At 37.4% G+C, this 27,729-nt stretch overlaps 1 protein-coding gene across 1 annotated transcript in view; it reads right to left on the bottom strand.

Moving 5' to 3' along the window:
* MLIP (muscular LMNA interacting protein) overlaps positions 1–27,729 on the bottom strand; it is a 171,290-nt gene that overhangs the window by 37,249 nt on the left and 106,312 nt on the right. The window contains exon 12 of the mRNA XM_061197454.1: positions 22,786–22,992. Coding sequence (XP_061053437.1) covers positions 22,786–22,992 — 207 coding nt within the window. The remainder of the gene's footprint in view (positions 1–22,785; positions 22,993–27,729) is intronic.

Here is a 27,729-nt window from a genome sequence, read left to right as displayed (position 1 = left end):
CTACTGTTAATGGAGTTAGTCATAGTAATTTATTGTGTACCCACATGATAAATTCGTTATATGTATTTGTTTATTTAGTGTTGACAGCAACCTAGTGAGGTGAGCGCTAATTTTACCCTGATTCACAAATGAGGAAACAAAAGCACCAAGAGGCAGGATAACTTCTTCAAGGTCCAGAGCTCGTAAGTGGCAGAGTCATGATTGGAATCCAGAGTGACAGTCTCTGGAGACTGTTCTTTCAAAGCAGTAGGAAGTGGTAACATGTCACTGGGAAGATGCTCGGGAGACGGGAGGGGGGAGACAGAGGGAGGGAGTGGTGTGTGCGCCATTTTGCAAAAGGGAAAGCCGTGCGCTAAAGGCAAGAGTGTCAGAGTCAGAAGCAGTTTGGAGTGGTTGGTGTAGCTGATGTCTCCATTCAGGAGACACAGACAATGAAGCTCATATGTCAGACGAGGAGTCTAGGATTCATTCTCTAGGCAGTGAGAAACCACTGAATCTCCAAGCAAGAAGGGGACACGTGCGATCAGATTTTCATGTCAAATAATGTCACCCTGGCTGATGTGCAGAATATGAATGGGGGAGGGGGGTTGGAAGATATGTAAGTAATCAGAGAGACAGAGAGTAAAGAAGAAGGTCTAAATGAAAGTGTTGCCTTAGAGAATAGAATCAATTCAAGTTTTCCTGGGTGACTCTAGGCCCCCCTACTCTCTAGGGTGAGTGAAGGAGCATCAGGCAGACACACTGATATTTTGTTGATTAGGGAAGAAAAATTATGAAATGTTCCAGAGGAATACTGTTGAAGTTGGTACGTGTGCAGAATGCAGAGGTTTTGTAAAACATGAGGTCTGGAGATGTCACATGGGGAGAACAAATATGGCGGGAACATCCTCTCACAGTCAGAATGAGAATGATGACACTAAAACGTTGAAATAAATTCCATATAGGTGGATGGCTTGTTATCCAGAGTCAGTGGATACAGGAAGACAGAGAGAGTCCTCCAAGCCTGTTTACTTGGTGGTGAGTGTTCTAGAGGACAAATTACTATTTTGTCTCAAAAAAAAAAAAAAAAACCTGAAAAGTTACGAATTTTATCATCAGACCATCATTCAACATAGATGGATCGATGAAATGGAAAGCTTGAGTGAAATGAGACTAAACATCCTTTCATCCTGGATGGAAACTCCAGTCCCAGATATCGTATAACATTCATCAGAAAACTCCAGTCCCAGATATTGTATAATATTCATCAGACCTTTGCTCACTCACCACTGTGGGCTAATCAACAAGCCGTATTTGAATGATATCTTCGGTTGAGTTTTATTACATTCTTTATCACAGCTGCCACCACACAAATATAAAGCCTTGTGGAGTGTTTGTTACCAGTGTGGGGCTTTCTCATAAATGTCACTGCATCTCCAGAGCTAACTTCTCTGACAAAGACAGATAAAATTACCTCCAACCAACTGGAGAGAACCCTACAACTAGAAAAAAAGAAAATATGCCGAATGTGGTGAAATCAATTAAGTCTTAATCTACCCGAGGAATGGCATTCAGAGCTGTAACTTTGTGAAACAGCTCTCCCTCCTGTGCAAAGATGAAGTAGATTTTCTTGCCTGCCAAAAATGATGAAGTGTTACAAGAAACGTTCCCATTTTTAAATCACTGAGGGTGCTACACCTGCTATTCAGAATTCACGCCTCAGGATTGCTTTATAGCTGAACCGCATCCTCTTGTAAACCTCCTTTGTTCCATGTGTCTTCAGGAAGCTGTTCCCCCTACTCTGTCTCCCACTGGGGTTTGTGAACCACTCAAGCTAGAGTGTAACCTTCTTAAGAACATCTCTCAGAAATAGACGTGACAATTACTGCAGCGATACCTACATAAAGCACTGTGTTTCCTGAGTACAGTATGGTCATCGTGAGACTGTGAGCCACTGCACATCATGTACATTCGATGCTATTCACTTTTAGGTCAATTGTACCTGGCACAGGGACCACTCAGCACAGGAGACACAGAATGTGTATTGAATAAATAAATGAATAATGAAAGAGAGAAGGAATGAAATAGAGAAAAGAGAAATCTGCATTAGTGAAGACTTAGAATTTTTTACTGCATTCCCCAAAGTCTCTTCATTGGTAAGAAATTTTGCAAACTAGAGACGTTTCAACCAGCACTATGGCACGCGTGTGTTCTGTTTAAGTCCCTCATGATTCTTCTGCTTAAAGTCAGACAGAGGAAGACAAATATCATATGATATCCCTTATATGTGGAATCTAAAAAAGTGCTATAAATGAACTTATATACGAAACAGAAACAGACCCACAGACATAGAAAACAAACTTATGGTTACCAAAGAGGAAAGGGGGGAGGATAAATTGGGAATTTGGGATTAACAGATACACACTACTCTATATAAAATAGATAAACAACAAGGACCTACTGTATAGCACAGGGGACTATATTCAATATCTTTTAATAGCCTATAATGGAAAAGAATCTGAAAAAGAATATATATATATATATGTATGTATGTATAACTGAATCACTTTGCTGCACACCTGAAACTAACACATTGTATATTAATTATACTTTAATTTTTAAAAAAGAAAAAATAATAAATAAAAAGAGCTGAATTTAGTTGTCAGTGTTTGAGTCCACAGATTCTACTTGCAGGCTTGTGTCTCTTTCTCTTGAACTGCTCAAGGGTCCTGCAACCCTAGGCCTGCAATCGTCTTGATATGCACATGGCTGCCCCTGTTAGATGAAGCTAATCTCCAGGTCAACACAGTGCCCACCACTCCCAGTAAGGGAGGTCAAGGGTCAGAAGTCACCTATGATCATACATAAACGTCTGGTTTACTTCACTCACCTAGGGGATCTGCCTGGCCAAACAAAACACTTGAGTTTTTAATCCCTGATTTACAACACATCCCAGCCCATAGGAAGCACCTGGAGAGTCCCGTAAATTTCAGATTCTGACGCAGCCGGTCTGGGGAGGGTCCTGAGCGTCTGCATTTCTAATGGGTCTCAGCTGAGACCAACAATACCATAAATTGAGGAGCGAGACCACAGCCTAGATTTTTGTATGAACTGATGGAATTGATGTTTTTCAAATATTTATTTATTCACAACTGAAATTAGCTGTATTCAAAATGTCCTCATCAATTAAGTTACACTGTGCTTGTGTAATTAAATACTTTACCACAGCGCTTTTTTATTGAGTACATGCTCATGTACCAGACACTTTACTGGATGTCAGAGATATGACAGCGAGCGAACAGGCATCCTCCCTGCTCCTGGAGACCGCAGTGCAGCGGGAGAGGAAGATATTAACTATATAATCAGGAATATACAGAAACAAACACAATATAATGTGTTCTGAAGGACAAGTTCAGAGTGCTAGGAGGGTTCATCACAGACAAATCAGACCTGGTCTAGAAATAGGAAGGAATCTCTTCCCAAGAGGCTGAAATCTACAGGATAATTCTCATCATAGAGATAAGAGGGACACAGTTCATGTGGTGTAAGTAGCTGAAAAGAAGTTACTCACCGTTGGGCTGATGGGAAAATAAGGAGAAAATTCAGAGTGAATGGACCAAACGAGTGAGAAAATCAGAAACCCAGGCTAGAGAATTACCGTGCAGGGATTTTGCCTGCCTCAGCTCCACTTCGGAAGTCAAGGAGTAAGCCCTTGAAAATGCTCATTAAATGAATCAAGGCTGTTTAATATGAGTCTGTCTCATTGCCCAGAAAGACTGCAAGCTGCTAGAGGGCAGGGTCCATAATATGCTAGCATTAGTTGGTTGATTTTACTGCTCAAGATTCTATACCTGGTTGCAGCAACATGGATGGACCTAGAGATTATCATACTAAGTAAGCCAGAGACATATATCATATTATATCACTTATATGTGGAATATAAAAAAAATGATACAAATGAATTTATATACAAAACAGAAATGGATCCACAGACATAGAAAACAAATTTACGGTTACTAAAGGGGAAAGGGGGTGGGGGAGGGATAAATTTGGAGTTTGGGATTTACATATCCACCTACTATATATAAAATAGATAAACAACAGGAACCTACTGTATAGCACAGGGGACTATACTCAATGTCTTGTAATAACCTATAAGGGAAAAGAATCTGAAAAAGAATATATATATATATACACACACATATATATATAACTGAATCACTTTACTGTACACCTGAAACTAACACAACATTGTATTAAATCAATTATACTTTAATTTTTAAAAAAAGTCAGGAGATTAGACTATGTGCATTAAAAAAAAAAAAGATTCTATTCCTGGAACAAAACATGGGCAGTGCTCTGAGTTTGTCCTTAATGAGGGCAGTTCATGATATGTGCTATGAGGACACACCTGCTTTCATGATGATCAGAAACATACCACTCCTATCCATATGTCTTAAAGATTTCATCTGCATTAGCCTGGGATGTTTTTTTAAATTACAAAACAACTTCAGTAGCTTGAATATTTATTTTTAGAATTTAAAGGTACAGCATTTATTTTGGGTGATGCCCAAAGGTTTACACATTTGTCTATGTCACTAACTTCCAATGTAAACTGGGAAAAACCACTTTGTCTCAGTTTTCTCTTTTTTAAATTCTGGGTGCTAACTAGGTGATTGCCAGTTCCTTCTGTCCTTGGATGAAGCAAAAATCTCTTCATCGATAAATGATGCTGTCTCCGAAAAAGAGTTCTTCCTTTTTGGAATCTCCTGCACTGAGCCACAGCTGAGGTAGAAGTTACACCTACAGGGAAGGTAAAAATGACCTCTCCATGGAATGTTACCTGGGATCCTTAATATCAATTCTTAGCTGTGCCACTTGCTCCGTGTGTGAAGTTTTATAAACACTATGAAGTTTCACAGCATTCCTTTGTGTATTCCCTGAGTATTCTCAAATGCTGAGCTGGAATTTGGTACATGTTAATTGTTTGAAAAACCCACAGGCAACTCCCTGTTAAGTCCTGATCATTAATATCATTACATGGGTGTCTAAGGACCAGTTGAGTCTTACACCAGTAAGAAAACAGGAATTTTCTGCTCTGATCTTTGTAATAGGTCTTTTGAGATATGGCTGTAAATTCCCCAATTATACTATTTTTTATTCTTGGCCTTTTCTTTCCACCCTAGGAGGCCCAGACTCGGGACACATTTGAATTCCCTCTTCCTCCAAAGACCACCTTCAAAGGGCAGCAGGATGGAATTTTTTCTTCTATGTGTTCATCCTGTTTTGAAGGCAAACACCACCTCCCCATGTTTACTCACATTTTTCATCTAAAGTTGCTTCTTTCTTTTTTTTTTTTTTGCTTCTTTCTTAATTGAAAAATCGTAATCCCCTGGGGGATTAACCACCTCATTCACTTTCTTCATTGCACAGCTCCCGGGTTGGAATGGAAATGAAGCAAAATCTACCTTCTAACAACATTTTAGGACTCAAAATAAATTCCGGAACCTGAAGTTGGAATTGACAAGGAAGCATATTTGCTGTTCTCTTTCTTTCCTCTATCCTTTAAGGGCACAATTAGTTGCTTAGTACTATAGGCAAAACATCCTTTTCAGTTGTTCTCAGAATCTAGTACTAACTCTAGTACAATCATAAACCAAATGTCTCCTTCACAAAAGATGATGTTGGCAGAATTTTCCTCCCTCTGTTCTCTCTCTTCTATAGGACAGAAGGGGTATTAGCCATTTTATTCCAATGTGACATACAATCCCTGCCCTGCCTTAGCCCCACCCCAGCTATTCCTAATTTGTAACTAGTTGCAAGAAACTTACCCTAGAACCCAGGAGTATGTCAAGAGATGTCAACTGGTGTATCATAAAAATCTGGAAGTGTTTCTGAAGATGAAGAACAGGCATGACTGTGATGGGGTCAGTCTGTGCCCCCATCACCTCCAGAGACCCCGGACCAGACCCCACTCTGCTCTCTCCTAAAACAACACCCCCAGCAGCATCTTTGAGGGAGAGGATATGTGAATCGTCGGTAGGCAGATGAGCTGAGGACAGTAAGCCTACAGGTCAAGTGGAAGGCTGCCTCCTGCATGGTGCCTGCCAGTCCTGCCTCCCTGGACTTGGACCCTGTTCCTCCATCCCCACATCTCCCTCTGCATTATTCCAAGCCACATTTCAGGAACGATGTAAGCACCTCCTAACACTCTTATCATGTCAGTTATACACCTTTGAGCTTTCACTACACGCATGTTCTCTGCCCCACCACCGGCCCCTGCCCCAACTATATTGTCCTGCCAGGCACTGCAACTTGGTCTTAGATGGCAGCCATTCCTGAGGGATTCTGACAGCCTTGCTTTCTGGAGCCTTGTTGTAATCTAAGATCTCCCCTCTGGAGACTGTCTTTTTTACTCCCTGCTACATTCCTGCTAGAACCACATCCTAAGAACAAGGTATCTCTTTATCCAAATTAAAAATCATGAAATAGGTGGGGTATTTACTGGTTGCTAAAAACCCATGGAAAAACTCTATGTTTAGTTATGTTATGTTAGTAGGCTTCAGCCATTCCAAAGAGTGAGTGAGATCTTTTGAAAATCAGAGTAAAAATGCTACCATATTTGTCTAAGATTTTTATCACTTAAAACTTGATGCACTGTTAAAATATCATATAAATACAGAAGCATAAAATATGTTCTCAGTCATACAGGGCCTGAGAATATTTGCCAAATAAAGACCCACCTTAAAACTTTCTTGGATCAAGGACTCAAATAAGAAGATAAATACACACAGAAGGAGGCAGCAAGAAATATAGGAAGGTAAGGTAATAAAACACCCTGAGCAAGTGTATCATTGCCATAAAAAAAAGCCACAAAAAGCTATGGAAAAGAGAGAAATTATAACCATAAAATCCCAGAAATAAAAATCTAGAATTGGACAATATCAACATGATGAAAGATAATGGAAGGGACCAAATGAACTTGTCTTCCTGGGAGAAAACATAGATATTGACAGGGGTGTATAAAAGTGAATATGATTCCCTAGTGGCGCAGTGGATAAGAATCTGCCTGCCAATGCAGGGGACACGGGTTCAATCCCTGATCCAGGAAGAACCCACATGCCGCGGAGCAACTAAGCCCGTGTGCCACAACTATTGATCCTGTGCTCTAGAGCCCGCAAGCCACAACTACTGAGCCCACGTGCCACAACTACTGAAGCCTGCGTGCCTAGAGCCCGTGCTCCGCAACAAGAGAAGCCACCGCAATGAGAAGCCCGCGCACGACGACGAAGAATAGCCCCCACTCGATGCAACTAAAGAAAGCCCCCATGCAGCAACGAAGACCCAACACAGCCAAAAATAAATAAATAAAATAAGTAAATTTATTAAAAAAAAAAAAAAAGTGAATATGAGCCCTAAGCTAAGGGCAATCATAACAACAAAATAGGATGAATAAATTCTATGCTAATAAACCCATATCTCTTGGATGGAAAACTGGAAAGAAGAGATAAGAAATTATAGTAATGGAAAATGTAAAATAATATGGCAGAATTAACATCATGTAATAAGATAATCTCAGACACAAAGAGAAGTCTCTTGTGATAAAATGAAAAATCAAGATGGGAGAATATATGCTCAATAAGAGACACACACAAACAAGAAGTCATATAAAAATTGAAAAAAAGGAGGAAAAGATACATCTGTCCAATATGAGCCAAAATAAAACTAAAAGTGCAGCCTTATTATCTTTAAAATGGAATTCAAGAAAAAATTTTATAAGGGACCAAAAATAATTATATACTGGTAAAAAAAAATCACTGAACAGGAAGATGTGACCATGATAAACATGCATTCCTAATAATACAGTCCCAAAGTTTTAAGATGTCCCAGTGATTGAGCTGTAATTCTTTGAGGAGTGATCTTACACATCGTTTGAATGTCTCAAGAACTAAGGAAGTGTTTCAGTGTCCAATGGGAGCTAAGTGAACACTTTTAAACAACCTGAGGAAAGGTCCAATCCCACTGTGATATCCTTCTTGTGCAAAAGAGATTTCTATTTGATTCACAGGACATATGGACCATATGGCTTATATGAGGACAAATGGGTATCATTATTTGATGGCCGTTAATCAAGTGTCTAGTTGTACTTTGATCAGTCACACATGGGTAAACTTCAACAAATTTAGCAATCAGAAATAATTTTATGGTCATATTTTAGTAAAAGAAGTAAAATAGTAGTCACATTAAGCAAAAGGAAGCAACATAGGAAAATTTTGCCCTGAAGTTTCAAAATAAGAGACTCCTTAACTATGTAAATGCCACATATCACATATGGCTTTTGTTGCATGGAGTAAGTAGAAAGGTAAAAGAAATTAAAGCAATGAGACCAACAATTAGGTTGAACTATGTGAAACTGATAAAACTGATGTTTTCCTACATCAAGAACTATTGAATAAGGCAATTTCATAGGGATCAACCTCATATAAAAGATAGTTGCTTATCTAACCTTCTTTTAATGCTATTCCTTTTCTTAAATATCTTTTTAAAAATACATATTTAAATATCTTTTAAATATATGTATGTATTTTGTATATATGTATGTGCTGAAGTGAGCACAAAATACATACATACAAAATACATATATTTTAAAGACTCAGTTTGCAAAGATAAACGCCTCCATCAGGGATTTCATTTATTTCAGAGCCCGCAGCTGCCTCCTTCTACAGACCATCGCCCTTAGCTGAGAAGAGCATCCCAACGCTGAGTTCCTTGACCCTCTACCCACACCGAGACCCACAGTTGATCATGACTGGTAAGGTGTATCCAAGGGCAGCTCCTTTGCCTCAAGGGTGGGTGACCTTGCAATTTATGCTCCAGAGCCCTCTCCCTGTGAATTAGGCAATGGCTAGCCTGTCTGAGATCACTCTTCCTCTTCTCCTTGCCCTTCCCAGTCACGATGTACACCCTCCCTTACAGGACGTTTTTCTGGAGAGCCATGCCCTCAGCAAATCACAAATACCGGAAACCCTGTCTCAGGCTCAGCTTCTAAGGAACCTGGTCTAAGACACCAGGCAGTGGGGATGGGACAGGTGGCAGCTGAGTGCTGTGAAACACCAGGGGCTCATTTTTCCTTAGTGCCTCCATCTGAACAAGGCGCAAACAATGCCTACGAAACACAAGCGTGGTCTATCAATTCTAGGGGGCCAGCATTTTATTTTACAAGAGCTTTAAAACGAATCTTTCTCCAAATATACTTTCCTTGCTAAAAATGCCATCCAGCCTGCATCCTACTGCACATCTCTTTCGAATTAGCAAATTCTTAATTTTTAAGGTGATTTTATTAAAAGCATTACAATGAAAACTTTCAGCTAGATGGCAATACGTGAGCTTAGGGACAGATACATAAAAAATGGATTGTTCTTCTTTCCTGGAAGAAATATACAAGTCAACTGCTTGTGATTATATTAAGTACATTTTTAAATGATAACTGACAATGAGATAACCCAAAACATGCCTGGTTTCAAATGCCAGCCTGTCATTAAGGCACCTATAGTGTTGAGATGTTCTTTTTGCCCTCTAGTGGAGAACCTAACAAAATATAATTAATACTTAATTTTTCAGAACTGCTTCTCTTAAAATACCTGCTCACTGGTATTCTTTTTTTTTTTTTAATGTTAAAAGTCCAATTAATTTGCATTTAGCCATTTTAAACAGAATGTTCTTCCTGAACATATACAAATTCATCCATTTAGAAAACAATTTGGCATAGGCCAACAGGGCTCAGGTTTTGGTTTCCTGAAAAATCTCAAACATTAAAAACCAATTTTGAGTTTATAGAGCTTCTTCTCCTATTCCACCCACCTCAAATGTTCTCTTCTAAAGCATCTTAATAGTTATCCAATTCCCATTAATGCCAAAAGTTGTCAGAAGTTTTAGAATTAGGAGCAAGGCAGTTTATCTCCATGATGATAGAAAATAAATTACCTTGGTTTATTTACACAGAAGATTTTCTAATTATGTAGACAGAAAACAAACAGACATTATTAATGGGGAGGATAAAAAGAGGTTTTGCTTCCAAAAGTCAAGATGACTTTTTTCAATAAATGTGGCTACCTCAGTACATTTTTGTCAGAGTTTTAGATAAACAGTGGCTCTCTTAGCCACTAACCTTTGGAACTGTGGCTGCCAAAGAAGGTGGTTCACAATAAACCCAGGCTCTGGCATTCACTCACACCGGCCCTTGGGTGTGTCACTTGGCATCTTTAGTCTTCAGTTTCCTCATCTGGAAACTGAAGGAAGCCAGGTGGCCCCAGTGGTTACTTAGTTCCTGTCCTGATGTCTCCGTCCTGTCCTGCCATTTAACCAGAAGGAAGCCTGTGATTCCAGAGAGGAGATGTCCAACAGGGTGGTGATGCAGCTTCAGCGATAGATTTTTTTTTGGGAGGAGGGGCAGTTTCTTAAGAAAAATTTGTCAAGTACCAGCTTTTAAGCCCGTTCTGTGGAATCCTGTACACATTATTTACACTTTCTGAGCCTCAGTTTCTTCATATGTAAAATAAAGGGGATAAAACCTACTTTATGATTGTTTTGAAACTGAAATAAAATACTGTCTATAAAGGAAGTGGCCTGTGGTCTACTTTTTATAAATATCAATTCCTCTTGCACAAAATCTTGGGGATGCCTCATCTCACTCCCTGATTTCTTCTCACAAGTTCAGATGAGGCCAGTGAGGAAGAGCTGTCCAGCAGTCTTACTTCTTGCTAACTTTAAACCATATTTCCCGATCCCAGTGGTTTCCTCAATACTCTGGCCTGCTTTCATTTTCTCAAGCTCATCCTGTTCCTTTTCTTTCCTGACTGGAAAACTTTACCCATGCTGTTCCCTCTGCCTGGATGCCCAGCCCGGCCCCAACCTTTGCTTCCTTCCAAACCTCAGATGAGACATCATTTCCTTACTAAGTCTTTCCCAATTCATCAGATGAGATCAGGACCTCTGTTCTATGAGCTCATAACTACTTGTCTTCTGCATGGCAGGTGTCACAACGATCATTTATAATGATTTTTTTTTGCTTATTTGTTATTTCTGTTTTTCCCAAATAGAGAAGAGGTACCTGGCAAAGGCCCTTGCTTTCCAATGCATGACCGTCACAGACACAGCTCTTTGCAAACAAGGGGTACACAATAAATCTTTGTGAAATGAATATAGTGTGCTTTGTCAACTGCCAGACTCCAGGGTTCCTAGACTTTGTGTTGAAATTAAAAAGTTGCAAGGTCTATGCTCTTTGTTATTGGTGGGGAATTAGGCTATTTGTTGGACAAGGATTCTGTAAACTTGAATCCAGTCACATAACTTAGTGTTCATTTTCTCCTTCTGAAGCTACGCCCAGTTATAAACTGCTTAGCTCAAAGGGGTGTTGCTTTATTCTTTATATATTTGTAGAAGATTTTTCACATCTTTAGATCTAAATATTTACAGCTTACATTAGAAAAGCAAGTTTTTATTTCGAAGTCCCTTCAGCCTTTGAACCGGTTGGTGAAAGTTAGAATTACTTTAGATTTTTCCCTTCTCCAGCTGAGTCATAATCTGCTTTAACTTCTGTTGATTGATTTTGTTAAAATATCAAAAGAAACCTCAGAAAAGAAATCTCATGTCAGAGGAGCTACCAAAAAATTTAACTCATGTTGGAAATATGCCTTTAATATTAATATTTTAATTCATTTATTGAATTTCTATAGGTTCACAGGGTCAGTTCTCCAAGTAGCTATGCAATGATTGTACCAGTTAAGATATTCTCAATAATGGTAAAAATATAAACTTCACAAATGGATTAAATTTGAAAATTAAGAAGTAGGAGATAAAAATAGGGGAAAAAAGAATGAGAAAAGTCAACATTAAAGGGTGAAATATCCAAAACGTTTAAAGAAAGGATGGTCATGACCTAGGAAGCAGGCTAAAGCCAATTTATGGAGAGACCTGTCCCTCTGACCATCCTGGACATAAAAGTTTCTTTCCTTCCTTGGCTTCCTATCTCATTCAAAGTCCGTGCACCTACCCCCTAATACTCTGTTATGTGAAAATGAAAGTCAGTAGGACCCAATTCCCCCAAAAATGTGACTGTCTATTACAATCGTTTGGGGTTTTTTTCCCTCCTATTTCCGAAACCACGTATTTCTCATTCATAATACATTTTCTAGGTAGATTCCTCACTATTCTAATAGATGTCTCACCCTTGGCTTATTATAAGTGGAGTGATCCTTTATGTAGAAAAGACAAATAATGGATGGAATTGGGCTGAAAACACTACCATTTTGTTCACTGAACTCTCATTTTTTCATCACAGACAAGTTATATTTCCTTTTTATTCTTAATCTACAATCTCAAAAGCAGCTGCTTGGAAAACAACCTAATAAAACGGATCAGTAAATATTCTGTTGACATATCATAAGGATAAAATACATTTCAAGTAAAATACTTCATCTTTCTTAGCAAAAACATAATTCTAATATAAAAGATTGTTATATTTTAAAATCTCTTTTTATGAAAAAGGCACTTTAATTTCTTAAAAAGTAAATCATAAGAAAGTGCATGTTGGTAGCTGTGGTATTTTTTCAAAGAGAAATGACTTTTAATGATTGAAGTAGTGCACTGGAAAAAAAGATATGTACCTCTGATTCAATAAGTCCAAGAATACTGGGTGTATAAACACTCAACCCAATTGTAAATGCTACAAGCACATAGGGACAATTTTGACTAAGAACTCAACCTTACATTTTACAACTTACTCTAATAAAAAAGAGAAAAATCCTGTGACCTAAGTTAGTATATATACTATTTAACAGTTATGTTTCCTTTTACTTACTAGGGGTTTTATGAGAAAAAAATCAATTATAATCAAAAACACTTATAAACATGTCAGTATAAACAGTTTTTCTTTGTAAAGTTATTTTTCATAATGAAGTTCATTTTTTGCTGAATCATTACAGAATTTAAAAAGCAAAAGAGGAAATTTTTGCTATCATGGAGGAAGCATAGACTTTTAAATGGAGTAAATACTTTAAGATCACTCAGGCCAGTGGAAGTTCTGAGTTTAGAAGTTCCAACTAAGTCCCATTAATTTGCATTTTTCTAAGATCTCCAGGTAATTCTGATGCAGTCAGCCCAGTTTATCTGCAAGAGTAAGAGTTTTGGAACCAAACCCAATATGCTACTATTACTGATGAGAAAAAAGAAACCCACAGAAGGTTAGGTTGTTTATTTGAGGTGTTTCTTGTTTCTTAAGGTAGGATTGTATTGCTATAAACTTCCTTCTTAGAACTTTTACTTTTACTGCATCCCATAGGTTTTGGGTCATGGTGTTTTCATTGTCATTTGTTTCTATGTATTTTTTGATTTCCTCTTTGATTTCTTCAGTGATCTCTTGGTTATTAAGTAGTGTATTGTTTAGCCTCCATGTGTTTGTATTTTTTACAGATTTTTTTCCCTGTAATTGATATCTAGTCTCATAGTGTTGTGGTCAGAAAAGATACTTGATATGATTTCAATTTTCTTAAATTAACCAAGGCTTAATTTGTGACCCAAGATATGATCTACCCTGGAGAATGTTACATGAGCACTTGAGAATAAAGTGTATTCTGTTGTTTTTGGATGGAATGTCCTATAAATATCAATTAAGTCCATCTTGTTTAATGTGTCATTTAAAGCTTGTGTTTCCCTATTTATTTTCATTTTGGATGACCTGTCCATTGGTGGGAATGTAAATTGATACAGCCACTATGGAGAACAGTATGGAGGTTCCTTAAAAAACTAAAAATAGAACTACCATACGACCCAGCAATCCCACTACTGAGCATATACCCTGAGAAAGCCATAATTCAAAAAGAGTCATGTACCACAGTGTTCATTGCAGCTCTATTTACAATAGCCAGGACATGCAAGCAACCTAAGTGTCCATCAACAGATGAATGGATAAAGAAGATGTGGCACATATATACAATGGAATATTACTCAGCCATAAAAAGAAACAAAATTGAGTTACTTGTAGTGAGGTTGATGGACCTAGAGTCTGTCATACAGAGTGAAGTAAGTCAGAAAGAGAAAAACAAACACCGCATGCTAACACATATATACGGAATCTTAAAAAAAAAAAAAAAAAAAAAGGTCATGAAGAACCTAGGGGCAAGACGGGAATAAAGATGCAGACCTACTAGAGAATGGAATTGAGGATACGAGGAGGGGGAAGGGCAAGCTGGGACGAAGTGAGAGAGTGGCATGGACATATATACACTACCAAATGTAAAATTGATAGCTAGTGGGAAGCAGCCGCATAGCACAGGGAGATCAGCTCGGTGCTTTGTGACCAGCTAGAAGGGTGGGATAGGGAAGGTGGGAGGGAGGGAGACGCAAGAGGGAAGAGATATGGGGATATATGTATATGTATAACTGATTCACTTTGTTATAAAGCAGAAACTAACCAAATAAATAAATAAATAAAGGTAAATAAAAAAAGAAACCCACAGAAATAGAGTGAAGTATGTGACCCAATAGCATTTATGTAAATTTAATTATAGACACACAAAATAATAATGCAACTTTTGAAAGAAAATATACTAAAAAAAAAGAAACAGAAATGAAAAAACACTTCAGTATAGTTGCCTAGAGGAAGAAGGAAAGCAAAGTGAAAAATCAGAATGAAAGAGAATACATATGTGAATAAATTTGGAGGGATTAAAAGTAATGAATGGATCCTAATAAAAGAAAAAAGGCAATTTTAGATGAGAGTATTGTCCTACTAGCTATGTTTATGGATTATTTCTTTACTCCAGCACCAAAATTCTACAAATAATAGACAGCATGTTGAAAAATATATAAAACTGGGTACTTAAGGTGGAATGTGAAAGTTCCATTTACCAGTTGATCATGATAACAATTCTATGCTAGAGATTCTATTTTTATTGCTATTTTATAGGTAAGGAAACTAAAGAAAGAGTTTGAATCACTTTTCCATATACAGGCATAAAACAATTCATTTATTCAACAAAATTTTCAGTAACTGATGTCTTATTATAAAGTCTGCAGACGAACTTTAAGCTGTATTTCACTATAGGTATACACACTGATCAAATCAAGACACCTGCTAATGAGAAGGCTCAGTAAAAATAACTGAAACCATATCATTTTTAAATATTTATTGATTGATTAAAATGGTTTGTTACATTAATACACCTATAAAATATTTACTTACAAAAAAGCTTTTTTTTAAATAAAATTATTTCAAAAAATAGAAAAAGACATTGGTATACTTTAAAAAAAAAATGTCTGGGAAATATCAAGATGAATGGTTATCCTATGTAGGAGTATACATTTTCCTCTCTCTGTGGGAGACCTTAAAGTCTTGCCCTGACATCTAGCAATGGTGACAGCAGCCTGGGGGTCTGCACTAGGAGTGGGAGCAGCAGTGGTCATGACCTTGGGGAGACAGCAGTGAGCAGTGGCTTGAAGTGAGATCTTAGTTCCCTGCCCAGGAATTGAACCTGGGCAGCCCGGGTGAAAAACAGGAATCCTAACTGCTAGTCCACCAGGGGACAGTGGCTGGAACTAGAGCCACCCTGGCTCTTGTCCCCCTTGAAAACAAGAATTTTTCAAGGAGACAGAAGCTGTAAAAATAGGCACAAAGTTTATTATTAGAGGCACATCACAACATGTGAGAGAGCACACAAAGAAGCAGTTTATTTAAGACAGAAGCAAGGCAGAAATACACATCCAGAGAAGAGTGCAGGTGTCCTCCTGAATGAGGAGTGCACTAGGGAGGCGATTTAAATCACTTATTTAGGGCAGTTCTTCTGGGTCTTTGTTTTCCTCTGGCCAATCATCTCACTTAGTTTCCCACATCTGCCCTGGCCCAGAGCCCTCTCCGATACGTGTGTGCATCTTTTAGCCAAGATGGATGCCAGTGTGGGGCGGGGGGGGGTTACCTCTGGGAGATTGACAGCACCCAGAGGGATAGCATCCCCTCCTTTTTTGACCCCCAAGGAGCCCTTCTGCACATGTGCAGCCAGGGAGGTCGCCTTGACCCCAAGAATGATAGATGTGGTCATCTTATCTCTTTACTCTAGCAGAGCTCAGCTCCTGCCATTAACTTTTTCCTTGAAGTTTCAGTTGGAGACAAGCCCCAATTTACTCAGCTTGACAAATTCCAGCTGCTCATCCCCAGAGCCCATCTACCTCCTACCTCAGTCAGGGCTGAGAAGTGTTCTGGACAGGAAGAATAGAGGTGGGAGATGAATAACTACCTCTCTCCTGCTCTGAAGGGAAAGCTAGAGTGGAAGGGACTTTTCAGAGGCTACTCCAGAGATAAGCACTGAAATATTCAAATTGAAAGTGCTGGAACCAGCCCTTACTGGGGAACCAATGGGAGGGCATGTATGTAAAGAAACCATCCATACATACTCCTCCACAGACAGAAGCAGACCAGAAATAAAATGGTAAGTGGTCACAAACAAGGCTCAAGGATTTTTACAAAACTAAAGGTGAAATAAAATGGCTGGAGAGTCACAAACTCAGCCCCTAAATAATATCATTTTTGGAAACCGAAAAAGAAGATATCCTCAGAATGTCTGTGAATTTTCTCCTGGGGCTTCAAAGCTGTCTCTCTGTCAATAAAAATCTTATTCTTCCTTGTCAAACCTCTCAAGCTTTCACTGTAAATAGAGCCTTCCATAGTAGGAAATCCCAGCCTTTCTCCTGCCAGCAGATCAGGAAAGCCATCTGATGGTGACAGCTTAGTTCTGTCTCCTTCCAGTTCTAATCATCATCTGGCATGTGTTTTCTTGTTTGTTACTGGTACAAATTGGCAGAGTAGAGACTCAGGGGAAACAAGGATAAGAAATAACATCCTTTCTCCATAGCCTATGGTTGTGCTAAATAAAAGGTCAAAAATGTAGGTGGGATAAGAAAAGAGGAAAAGGTGCACAAAGCTGAGTACTTCAGTTGGAATGTGAAAGTGGGCCAGAAGAGTTAGAATGTGGGGTAGACTAAAAAGACAGGGCTACCTCAGAGACTGTGAGAGTGGAAGACAGAATAAATGAGGCAGAGGCTGGAGAAAAGGTTAGACATTTGGGAGAGCGATAAACTCCCCACAGATGCACGTTATATGCATGTAGGTTTTCTCACCTGAGGGTCAAGAAAGTAGCTGAGACCCCACGGTGATGTACTAATGGGGCCAGAGAAGAGTAGTTTTTCTAAATGAACTGAATTCTTAAAAACAGAGAGTGGATGGCACTAGACCTAAACACAAAAGATGTGTTGTGGGTGGTACTTTATTAGCTTTGAAGATAAACATTTTTAAATGCATTGCAAAATGGAGGAAAAATTGACAAAATGACTCTAGATGAGAGACAATTTTAAGATAGTAACCCCACACACCCAGACACAAATTCCTTGGTACCCTTTATTGTTTCAGCAGTTACAGGTAGCAAAGCATAATTATCAAAAATAAAGAAAATTCTCTTTATTTTTGATAGCCAAAGTTTTGGTTTACAGGATCCCGGACTTCAAATTTAGATCAGAAACATGGTATGTATGGATATATATTTTATAAATCATGGAACCACGTGTGTCATCTCAGACTCTGACATTTTAATACCAGCCTCTCAACTTTAAAAAACCTGTCCCTGCTTCTCTTGGCCTGAGGGCTCTTTCTTGGAGGGGGGAATGCTCCCCTCCCCCACCTCAGATTGTCCAACTCTGAGTTGTCTGCTCTCCACTGGCTCCCAGAATCCCTTGGGAAACTCAAGCTCCAGTTACCTACAGTGGCACCTTGCTTGGTGATACACCCTTTATTTTACCCTTGTCTCAGTCTCCACTCCCTTAATTGCTATTCCTTGGAACCTCCCAAATTAACTACTAATATATGAATCCTTTTCTCAGGGAAATCCAAACCAAGATATGACTGATTCTCATTATTTGCAGTAGTTCTGTCCCATAAAATAACTACAACCATGGAATTAGCAAATCCTGAACCATGGCTCTGAGACGAAATACAGGATTGGGTTCCTGTGAGCTTCTAATTACATTTTCATCAGCCAATCAGACATCACCTTGTTTACCTTGTCTTCTGTTTAAAGACATCTGATTTAATATATATTATTGATTCATTAACACTGAACTCACAGCTAACAGCACCATAACTCATGCCTGAAGGAAGCTTACCTGACATGCACACTTTCTCTGTAAGGCACATCACAACATTCTTGCATTTGAAACACTAGACAGCACTGCCGCACTAGGCTTAGGGGCCATTTAAAATAGCAAAATCACCAACAAAAAAGCACAATAATTCCAAACACGTGGGACCAGATGGTCCGTGAAAAGAACCATTACTTATAACGTAAGAAAAACAAAACAAAACATCGTCTTGTTCACCTCAGCTGGGAACATGTGCACAGGTCAATCAAGTTTTCCACTGTTCCCACATGTCCACACATGACCACGGAAGTGCAGTGAGTACTGACTTTTTAGTGAGTAGGCAAATTCACAAATATGGAATCTTGTGGAGTTCCCTATGGCAAAGGGGGCAGGAACAGAAGAGGAGAGAATATGTAGAGTCTCTAAGCTGATGGTTCTGAGATGGCCTCAGAATTTATCTGCTCCCAACATGTAGGTAACAATAGCAATACATGTTATAGATGCTCCCATACATGCTATAGATGTTCAGGATTAGCTGACCTAGAGCCAATGAAGTCATGTCGTGCAGGTGAAGAAAGAAGGATGAAGTGATGTATTATAGGATTGATGGTCATGTACCAGACAGAACTGAGGACACCCCAAAGGATATCAGCATCCACATATAGCAGAGGAAGGTCAGAGACCTCCTGCCTCCACCTATGCTTCTATGCCAAGGAGCTCCATAAGCTCGCAGGAAATTGGATGCAACCCTCAAAAAAGGGAGATCCTCAATTGACTGAAATTGTACTGCATGTACTCATAAATCCATAAATTGACTCAGATTCAGTTTCTGCTTTAAATAGAAATAATCCAAAATATTCAAGCATCTTGTGCTCCTAGTGAATAAGTTGGGTCATTTTAGGATCTGTTCATCATTAACACATATTTGTTGCTCTACCTATAATGTGAAAAATACCGTATTAAGCATGTCATGTCCTAGATAGACACAAAAACAATCACAATAAATAAATACATTATAACCTTTAATATGCATGAGATACCTTGGTACAGGCAAGGGTTATAGAAATTGAAAGGAGAAAAATATCACTTTGAGTGTTGATACATGAGGAAACTTCACAGAGGAGGAAGAATCATTGGACTAGGTCATAAAGTATGAGAACGATTTGCATAAGTAAGGTGAAGAGCAGGAAGGTATTTTATATGAGGAGAATGCGTGAGCAAGTTGAACACTAAGAAGGTCCCAAGGCATGCCTGGAGGAAGGTAAGTAGATCAGTTAACGAAAGTGGAATAATAATAAAAAGTAGTAAGAGATAACATGACAGGCATAACAAAAGAAGAATCCATTCAACTTGGTGAGTGACTAGCTATCAGGACAAAGCAGAAAAAGCATACTAGATGAATCGAGTTTCGACTCTGAGACTGAGTATCATGGTATTAATGACAGAAGCAGGGAAGCCAGAACAGAATTGGTTTGAGATGACATGAATGATGAGTCTGAGGTGACAACATGGCACCCTGGGGGAACTGACAAGCAAGCATCTGAAGGTATAAAACTGGATCTCAGAGGAGAAGCAGAATTGGACATGTATATTTGAGGATTATCAGTACAAGTAAGATCATCCCAGAAGCCTGTGAGTAGGTGAATATCTGAAGTGAGGCAGTTAGAGAGAAGAGGTAGAGGAGGACATGTCCACCAAAAAAACAAAGAAGGAACAGTCAGGGAGTTGAAATGTACATATTATCCCAAGAGCAGAATGAAGACCGAGATTCAAGAGTGAATGATCAACGGTGTCAATTGCTAAAAGGTATAAAAGAGATAGAAGACTCAGAAAATTCAGCTGAGTGTGCTGACAAGCAGTTTACCCTTGAGAGAGAAATTTCAGTAGAGTGGTTGAGGTGAAGGACAAAATGCCTTCAAGAATGAATTAAAGAGTGAGTTTACAGAAGAGGGATGGCTACTGATCACTTTGAGAGAAAGTCTTGAAATTACTAGGTTTGTAGCATCAGCAAGGAAAAGGAAGGGGAAGTATTCATTTTATTTTGTGTTTTGAAGTTTCTGCATACAAAGAGGATGGGTTCAATGGAAAAAGAACAAATGAAGATGTAAGAGAGTGATGGCGTGCATACAAAGAGCATGGGTTCAATGGAAAAAGAACAAATGAAGATGTAAGACAGTGATAGCAATGACAATTCAGGAAGGCTTATTAATACAAAGACCTAACTCTTATATGGTTCTTGTTATGTCCCAGGCACTATTCTAAGTGCTTTATACATATTAGTCCATCTTAATCTCATAATATTCTATTAAGACAGTACTATTATCATCCTCCCTTGCCCACTATCACCATCTGGAAGGAGTGGGGTCAAGAAATGAAATCAGATGGACTGACTAAAGACACCATGCTCTTATCCACTGGGTTATGTTAGTTATAAGAGTTAAAGAAGGAAATAAGAGTAATGACTCCCTTCATGAGACAGGGGAAAGAGAGGAAATACTGGTTTAACCACAATAACAGGGAAAGCACCTGAGCATCTTCATATATGATAGGACATCATATGAAGTTCATCATATGAACTAATGAAAGTAAGAGAAGAGAGCAGGGATTAGTGTAAGTATTTAGGACAAGAGAGGAGCACACACTATAGATGCAACAGAAGAACAAAACCTGTCAAACATCTTCTGTAGCCCCAGTTGATAAGGGAGCCTCAGAGGCAGTTATGTAAGGTCAAGTTCAGTGTGGATCTCTGGGGGAGGGGAGGGAAGGGAAGGTTTGAGTTTGGAGATGAGCCCAGCAGATAAAGCTGCAAAGTGAGATCTGGGAAGGATATTAGGATATTGGAGAGAAGTTAATTTAAATGACAGTTATGTTTTACAATTTCAGACAAGAAGCTAGTTTCAGTAAAAAAGAAACACAAGTCTTGATAACTTGGTATGCTATTGGCTGAATATTTACAACACAGTGTTTGTAAACATTGATATCAAATTGAGTAAAATTCATACATTTTAATATGAGCAATTAAAATACAAAACTAAGCAACTGAATCTTCCATCAAGAAATGTTGTCTAACTACAACATCATCATCATCATCATTATTATTATTTCAGATGTGAAAATATCAATAAATCTCAGACACTGAGAGATGAAATCTATTGTGAAGTTTGTGTAGACTGAAAATAGTTGTCTAGCCTCAAATGGCTTTTATATATTGTTCTTCACAGCCTGACCAAGCAAAGGCTAAATTATGAATGAAATACTGACTCTACCTTTGCTGAATGTCTCCAGAAAACACCACTAAAAATGTCAAAAGAAGAGCTATTTGAAGCAATTGATATCAAAAAAATACAATTATAATCCTATCATAGATGATAATTTATATAAGAAAATGGTTGTTATTATCAGAATTTTTAACTCTATTTAATAGCTAAATGGATGTCATAGATGTTGGCTAGTACTAAAAGAGGGAGAATTACAGATAATATAAAATCATTTTAAAATATCATACTCTCCCTGAAATACTTCTTTTTTCTAGACCTAGAATGAGAAGCAACCAAAGGTCATACAAATGTCATCCTGAACTTTGCCTAAAAACATTTGTTTTGCAGAAAACGGATGCTCTAAAAATTTAATTCAGGGTTGACAACTCAGTCATGATAAATGTTATTAAATATAAAAAGATAATTTTTCCTCATATAATTATGTTCACTTTTTAGATGATTCTTTGTGTTTAGACTGGGTTTATGAACATTTTTTTAATGCTTTAAGGCCCAAGGAATATTGTTCAACTACATATGCCCTTGATTGACTTCCAAGTATAGAGGTGTATTTCATTAAATATAGAAGATTTGCAAAACAAATGTTTTAAAACAAGATTTTGCATTTTAAAAAAAGATTTAATTGCAGGTTGATTTTGACTAGTCAATTCTTTTAGAAAAGTTTCAAGGTCTGAGAGTCTGTGTTAAGCCAGAATGCCTTTATGGTGATGCTCAGAAGAGCAAAGGATGCTTATACATAAGCCTCATGTGCTACTGACTGCTTGCTTCTAATAGAATATTTATGATTACATTCCAAAGCCAACTATAAGTATTTTTGCTTTTTTAAAAATATATATACATATTTTTTAGGTACTGAACACCTCATTACTTGTTACATATCCCATCACTATACATTATGAGACAGATAGATACATTTTAAAATAAAATATTAATATTATATTGCAGATATCTGCAGAAATTCTAATTATTTCTTTGCCCACTGACTGCAATTATAAATGCTTCCTCATCAAGGCATTGTCATTTTAAGAAGCTTTTTAAGAACGTTGAACTAAGACTAGAAGATAAATTAATAATGGCATCTTTAAGGTTTTGAAACATGTCTTGGGATTTCCACCTTGGGATTAGAACATGAAACAATGAGCAATGCAAATTAGGAAATGACTTTTAAAGGAAACATAAATATTTCATAATTCCCCAAGGTTAATTATTATCTTTTTTTAAGGACATGTGTCTTCACACAAATATTTAATATTCTTAATATATTTAAATATTCTTAATATATGTTTCCTCCACATACAAGTTTCAAAAGTTAAGCATGAAGAAGGTTCACAGCACAGGGCATTCTCACCTTATTATATGCGTTGTGACTAGACAGGGTGTGAGAATTCTCCTGTTCATCACTCAGGGAGAAGGAGGACAAGTGACTGAAGGGTCCTGGGGTAAGACAGTCAGCATGTGGGAGGGTCTGTGGATGCATCAGAGACTTAGCAGGAGGATGGAGTTTAGTTTGATATAAAGGATGGAGAGAAACAGGCTTGAGAGGGACAGGCACATCCTGGGAAGAAGAAAGGCATAAAGAGGATGTTAGTGGGCAAAGGTCAAGCTCACCTGGAATTAAGTCTAAGTATTATAGACGTTGCATCAGAATCTTTTACTAGTTGGAAGAAAACCTCCCATCATATTCTGGATCCTCACAAGACTCCTGCTTTTATAGTGCATTGTCTGTCTCTTCCAGTAATTCCCGTTGGTCGCCCACCTCCAGCCTCTCCTGCAGAACTGATCAAGTGCCCACAGAGTCTCCCAACAGGGCCATGTTTGTTTAAGGAAGGAGAGAGCTCATCCCAAAGTGGGGAGGATGGGACTAGAAGAATGTTCATTGAAGAGGTAGTAACAGTGGAAATTAATTTAAAGGTGCTTGTGATTTGGTCTGGAAGAAACTGGGGGCAGAAAGGGGGAGGGCATCATAGAGGGTATCAACTCATTGTATAATTCATGGTGCCATGAGTTTCCGGTTGGGCTGAGTATGGGGAAGGGCTCAGGAAGAGGTGAGTCTAGAAAGAATGAATGAGGATGTCCATTCCAGGCAGTGTGTTACTTTGGAAAGAAACTGGATAACAAACTGACGTGCTCAAATGTAGAGGGGAAAGGTAATGAGGTCTTAACTAGAGAGGGTCTTTTCATCCCCTGGAAAGGGATGCCTGCCTGAGGAAGTCTTTGAGAAAGTAAGAGCTACTAGATGAGGCCTTGAATTATGTGAACAGAACAAGGAAACCACAAGAGGGAAGTCCTGAATCTACAAAGAAAACTCACAAGAAAGGCCTATATATATATATATATATATATATATATATATATATATATATATATATATACGCATCATAAAAGAAGAGGGCTACTATTTTGCAGATCTTTTTTAAGCACCTCTTACATTCCTGAAATTTTTAATGTAAGATAATAAATTGACAGTGATTATCCTACAGTAAAACCTCTTAGGGGATAAACCTTCTAAAATAAAACCTGTTTTATTCACCTTTGAGACCTCAGCATCAAGCATAATGCCTAATAGAGCAGATGTTTAATGTAGTAACAATTGAATTTTCAAAAGAATATAATATTTTCAATGAGGTCAAGAATGCCATTAGTAGTGAATGAATGTGTTTGGCTTTGTGTGAAATGGAAATTCAGTACAATTAATGCACATTGCTCAAAATGACATTCAGCTAAACAGGTAGATTCAACTTTTAAGATTATACAATTAATATTTCTTTTCATGTAAGCTGAATTGATTTTGCCAAAGCCACGTATTTTTAAGCCACTGATTGGTTTTCTAAAATTTATGCTGAATGTGTTTGCTGTATCAGTAGATGCCCCCACAATAGGTTCAAACTTACTTTAAAAACTTACTTCAAAACATACTTTAAAAAACTCTTGGAAAATTTTAAGCAGGTTAGAAAATTAAATTCTAGGGTTTTTAAGTTTGTAAAAATGAGGGGTTTTAACCTTATGTACCTTGAAAATGTGACTAAAAGTGTTTTATTTTATTAGTTTCTTGTTTGTGCTTCAAGTGTTTATTTTATATATCAAGCAATTGCAAATATACATTCTCATTTCACACACACAGACTACAAACATACACTTATTAAAAAGATAGCATCCTATATACAGTGTTCTGCATCTTATTTGTTTGAGGTTTTTTTTTTTTCCATTTGATTACAGTTTTGGAACATTTCTATATCAGTACATGAAAGCTATGGATTCCCTATAACACACATTACTGAGTTATCTCACTGATGATAATCATCATTCAGTGATTCTCTTGGAAGTCCCAGGTATATCACCTAAAATATTAAATCACCTAACACAGTCATAAATTTATCTCTTCTTTGCCAGTTTTTATACTTCTCAGGACTTTCTTTTGTCTAATCCCATTGGCTATTGCCTCTAACATTATTATTATTAAATAATAGTCACATTAATGTGCAATTTAATGGAAGGGTTGTAGTATTTGCCCACTAAAGATGGCTTTTACACTAAAATGTATTCTAACTGTGTTTTATTTCTCAATCAACTATTTCATTATTTTATCAACAACTAATTAATCAGTGTGGAAAAGTATTAATATGGAAATTGAGTAGTAAGCACAAAGACTAGCTGTGTAAGAAAAAGACAGCATTGTTATTGATAGTTGACAGTGCCTAGGAAGAGGAGCTGAACAGTCTCTGGTTTAGAGTCTGGCTTCAGCTTTTTTTGTTTTCCTTGAATGTTTTTTTAAAATTTATTTATTTATCTTTATTGAAGTATAGTTGATTTACAATATCGTGTTAGTTTGGGTGGACAGCAAAATGATTCAGTTATACATACATATATCTATTTTTTTCAGATTCTTTTCCCTTATAGGTTATTACAAAATACTGAGTATAGTTCCCTGTGCTATATAGTAGGTCCTAGCTGTTTATCTCTTTTATATACAGTAGCGTGTATATGTTAATGTCAAACTCCTAATTTATCCCTCCCCCCACCTTTTCCCTTTGGTAACCATGAGTTTTCTATGTCTGTGGGTCTGTTTCTCTTTTGTATATAAGTTCATTTGTATCATTTTTCTCGGATGGTTCAAGAATCCATTGTGAGAATGTCAGGAGGCAGCCTGTAGTGATCCAGGGGAATCCAAGAGTTCCTTATAGGGAGCAATCTAACCAAGGTCTAACCAATCCAGAGGGAAAAGTTTGAAGGGGTGTGCTGCTCTGTGTTCTATGCTTCTAAGCTCTCTGGGCTAACCTTCATCTCTCAGGAGTCGGTCAAACCTGAACACTTCTGTAGGGTCAGATGGTATCAGCTATTCCAGGCAGCTGGGCAGGGAGGAGAGAGCAGAATTTTATCAGCATTTGCACAGGCCAAAGAGAGCTAAGAATCTTGGACAAGCTCACTTGAGCACTGATTGTGGTCAGGACTGTACAAAGCAGAAAGGACCCTTGGTGGTGACACCCTCTACAGGTATGTCACTGGCGGCACGTTTTCCAATCTGTGCTGCTTGTCTTCTATGCTTTGTGTAGGTTGTTATCCTGCGATTCTTTTTACCGTTGTCCTGGGAATTTGCTTTGCTTTTCTCTTGTGTTTGATCTCCTGTTTCCAGTAGCCCATGTTTTTTCTTTTCCATGTTTCTTCTCATTCACTGGGCCTTAAAGGAGCTTCCTGGGAAAATGGAATTTGGGAAGCCAATTTCTGACACCTTGCATGTTGAAAATTTTGTTCTGTCCTTGCATAAATTTTTGGACTAAATCATTTAATTTTTAAAATTAAATCCAAAATTCTAAGTTGCAAAATAATTTCCTTCAGAATTTTGAAAGTATTGTTACACTGTAATAGTGTTACTACACTATTTTACACACTTTTTTCAAAAACATATTTTTTTATGTATGATTTCTACAGCTTTTCTGTTTTACAGTTATTTTTGTCAATTCTTATGTTCCTTTCTTTTACTTTTCTTATGTGCAGCAGATCTTACTGTTCTTTAATTTTCCAAATTGAATATTTAATGGATTTATTTTTATTCTCTTATTCATTAAACATATTTAGAGTTATAAATTTTCTTCCAAGGGATATTTTAACTATATTCCATAAGTTATAATAGATGATTTTTTCATTGTCTTTTTCTCCAAATAGAAATTTTATTTTGAATTTCCCCTTTAATAAAATAATTTGTTAAAGAGCAAATTTTTCAACATACAGATGGCAGGGACTTTTTGTGTTTTCTAAATTTGTTATTAATTTATAAAATTTTTATGATCAGAGAAATTTCTCTGTATTATTTTTATCTTGGCAGTTAATAGTTTTTTTATTGAGGTAGAGTTGATTTACAATATTATATAAATTTTAGGTGTACAACATTGTGATTCACAATTTTAAAGATTATACTACATTTATAGTTATTATAAAATATTGGCTATATTCCCTGTGCCCTACAATGTATCTTTGTAGCTTATTTATTTTATACATAGTAGTTTGTACTCTTAATCCCCTACCCATATCTTGTATTACTTTTATCATGGCAACTAAAAGCTTTTCCTTTGGGGCCTAATCTCAATACATGGTTGGGTTTTGTGAAGAGTCCACAGATATGCAAAAGAATAGTTTTTGTTTTGTCTTGGTTTTTTTGCAGGATACAGAGCCCAACTACATATATATTAATTCAATTTACTTTAGAGGATCTATTTTTACCTACTGTCCTATGTAATCTATCAAAAACTATAAAATGAGTTAAAGTATTTTACGACAAATATATTTTCACTTTTTCTCATCCTATCTCTTGCTTTTGCCTTATGAGCGTTGATGTTATATTTTAATGTTTAGATACTCTAATGATTGTATTTTCCATGTAAAGTTTATCCTTTAGCATATAAGGGGGTCTTGTTTGTCTTGTTTAAGGAAATTTTGGTCTGAATTCAACCTTCCCATTCTGAACATTATAACCTCTCCTTTCTTTTTGTTTGTAGCACCTAGAACACTTTGTTATCCTCAGCTGTTCTCAATCACTTGGTTTAACAGTCCCAGCTTAAAGACTGCTTTTGTTTGTTATCTAATCTAGGAAGCTTTTCTTTTCCCTTTTTTAAAAATGTATTTATCTCCATAGTAAAGGAATCTTTCCTAGACCATAAATTTTTGCAAGAGGTTCATATGAGGAAGGGACCACTGCCTGAGATTGTCTTTGTGCTCCAAAGATACAGGCTTTGGGGTGTGAGTCTGTTTAGTCTTTATTTTTCCTCAAACAATGAAAACTGTCAGCTATACAGTATTT

Source organism: Eubalaena glacialis, chromosome 7 (assembly GCF_028564815.1).
Source record: "Eubalaena glacialis isolate mEubGla1 chromosome 7, mEubGla1.1.hap2.+ XY, whole genome shotgun sequence".
NCBI classification, from domain to species: Eukaryota; Metazoa; Chordata; class Mammalia; order Artiodactyla; family Balaenidae; genus Eubalaena; species Eubalaena glacialis.
This window is presented reverse-complemented; position numbering and strand designations above follow the sequence as displayed.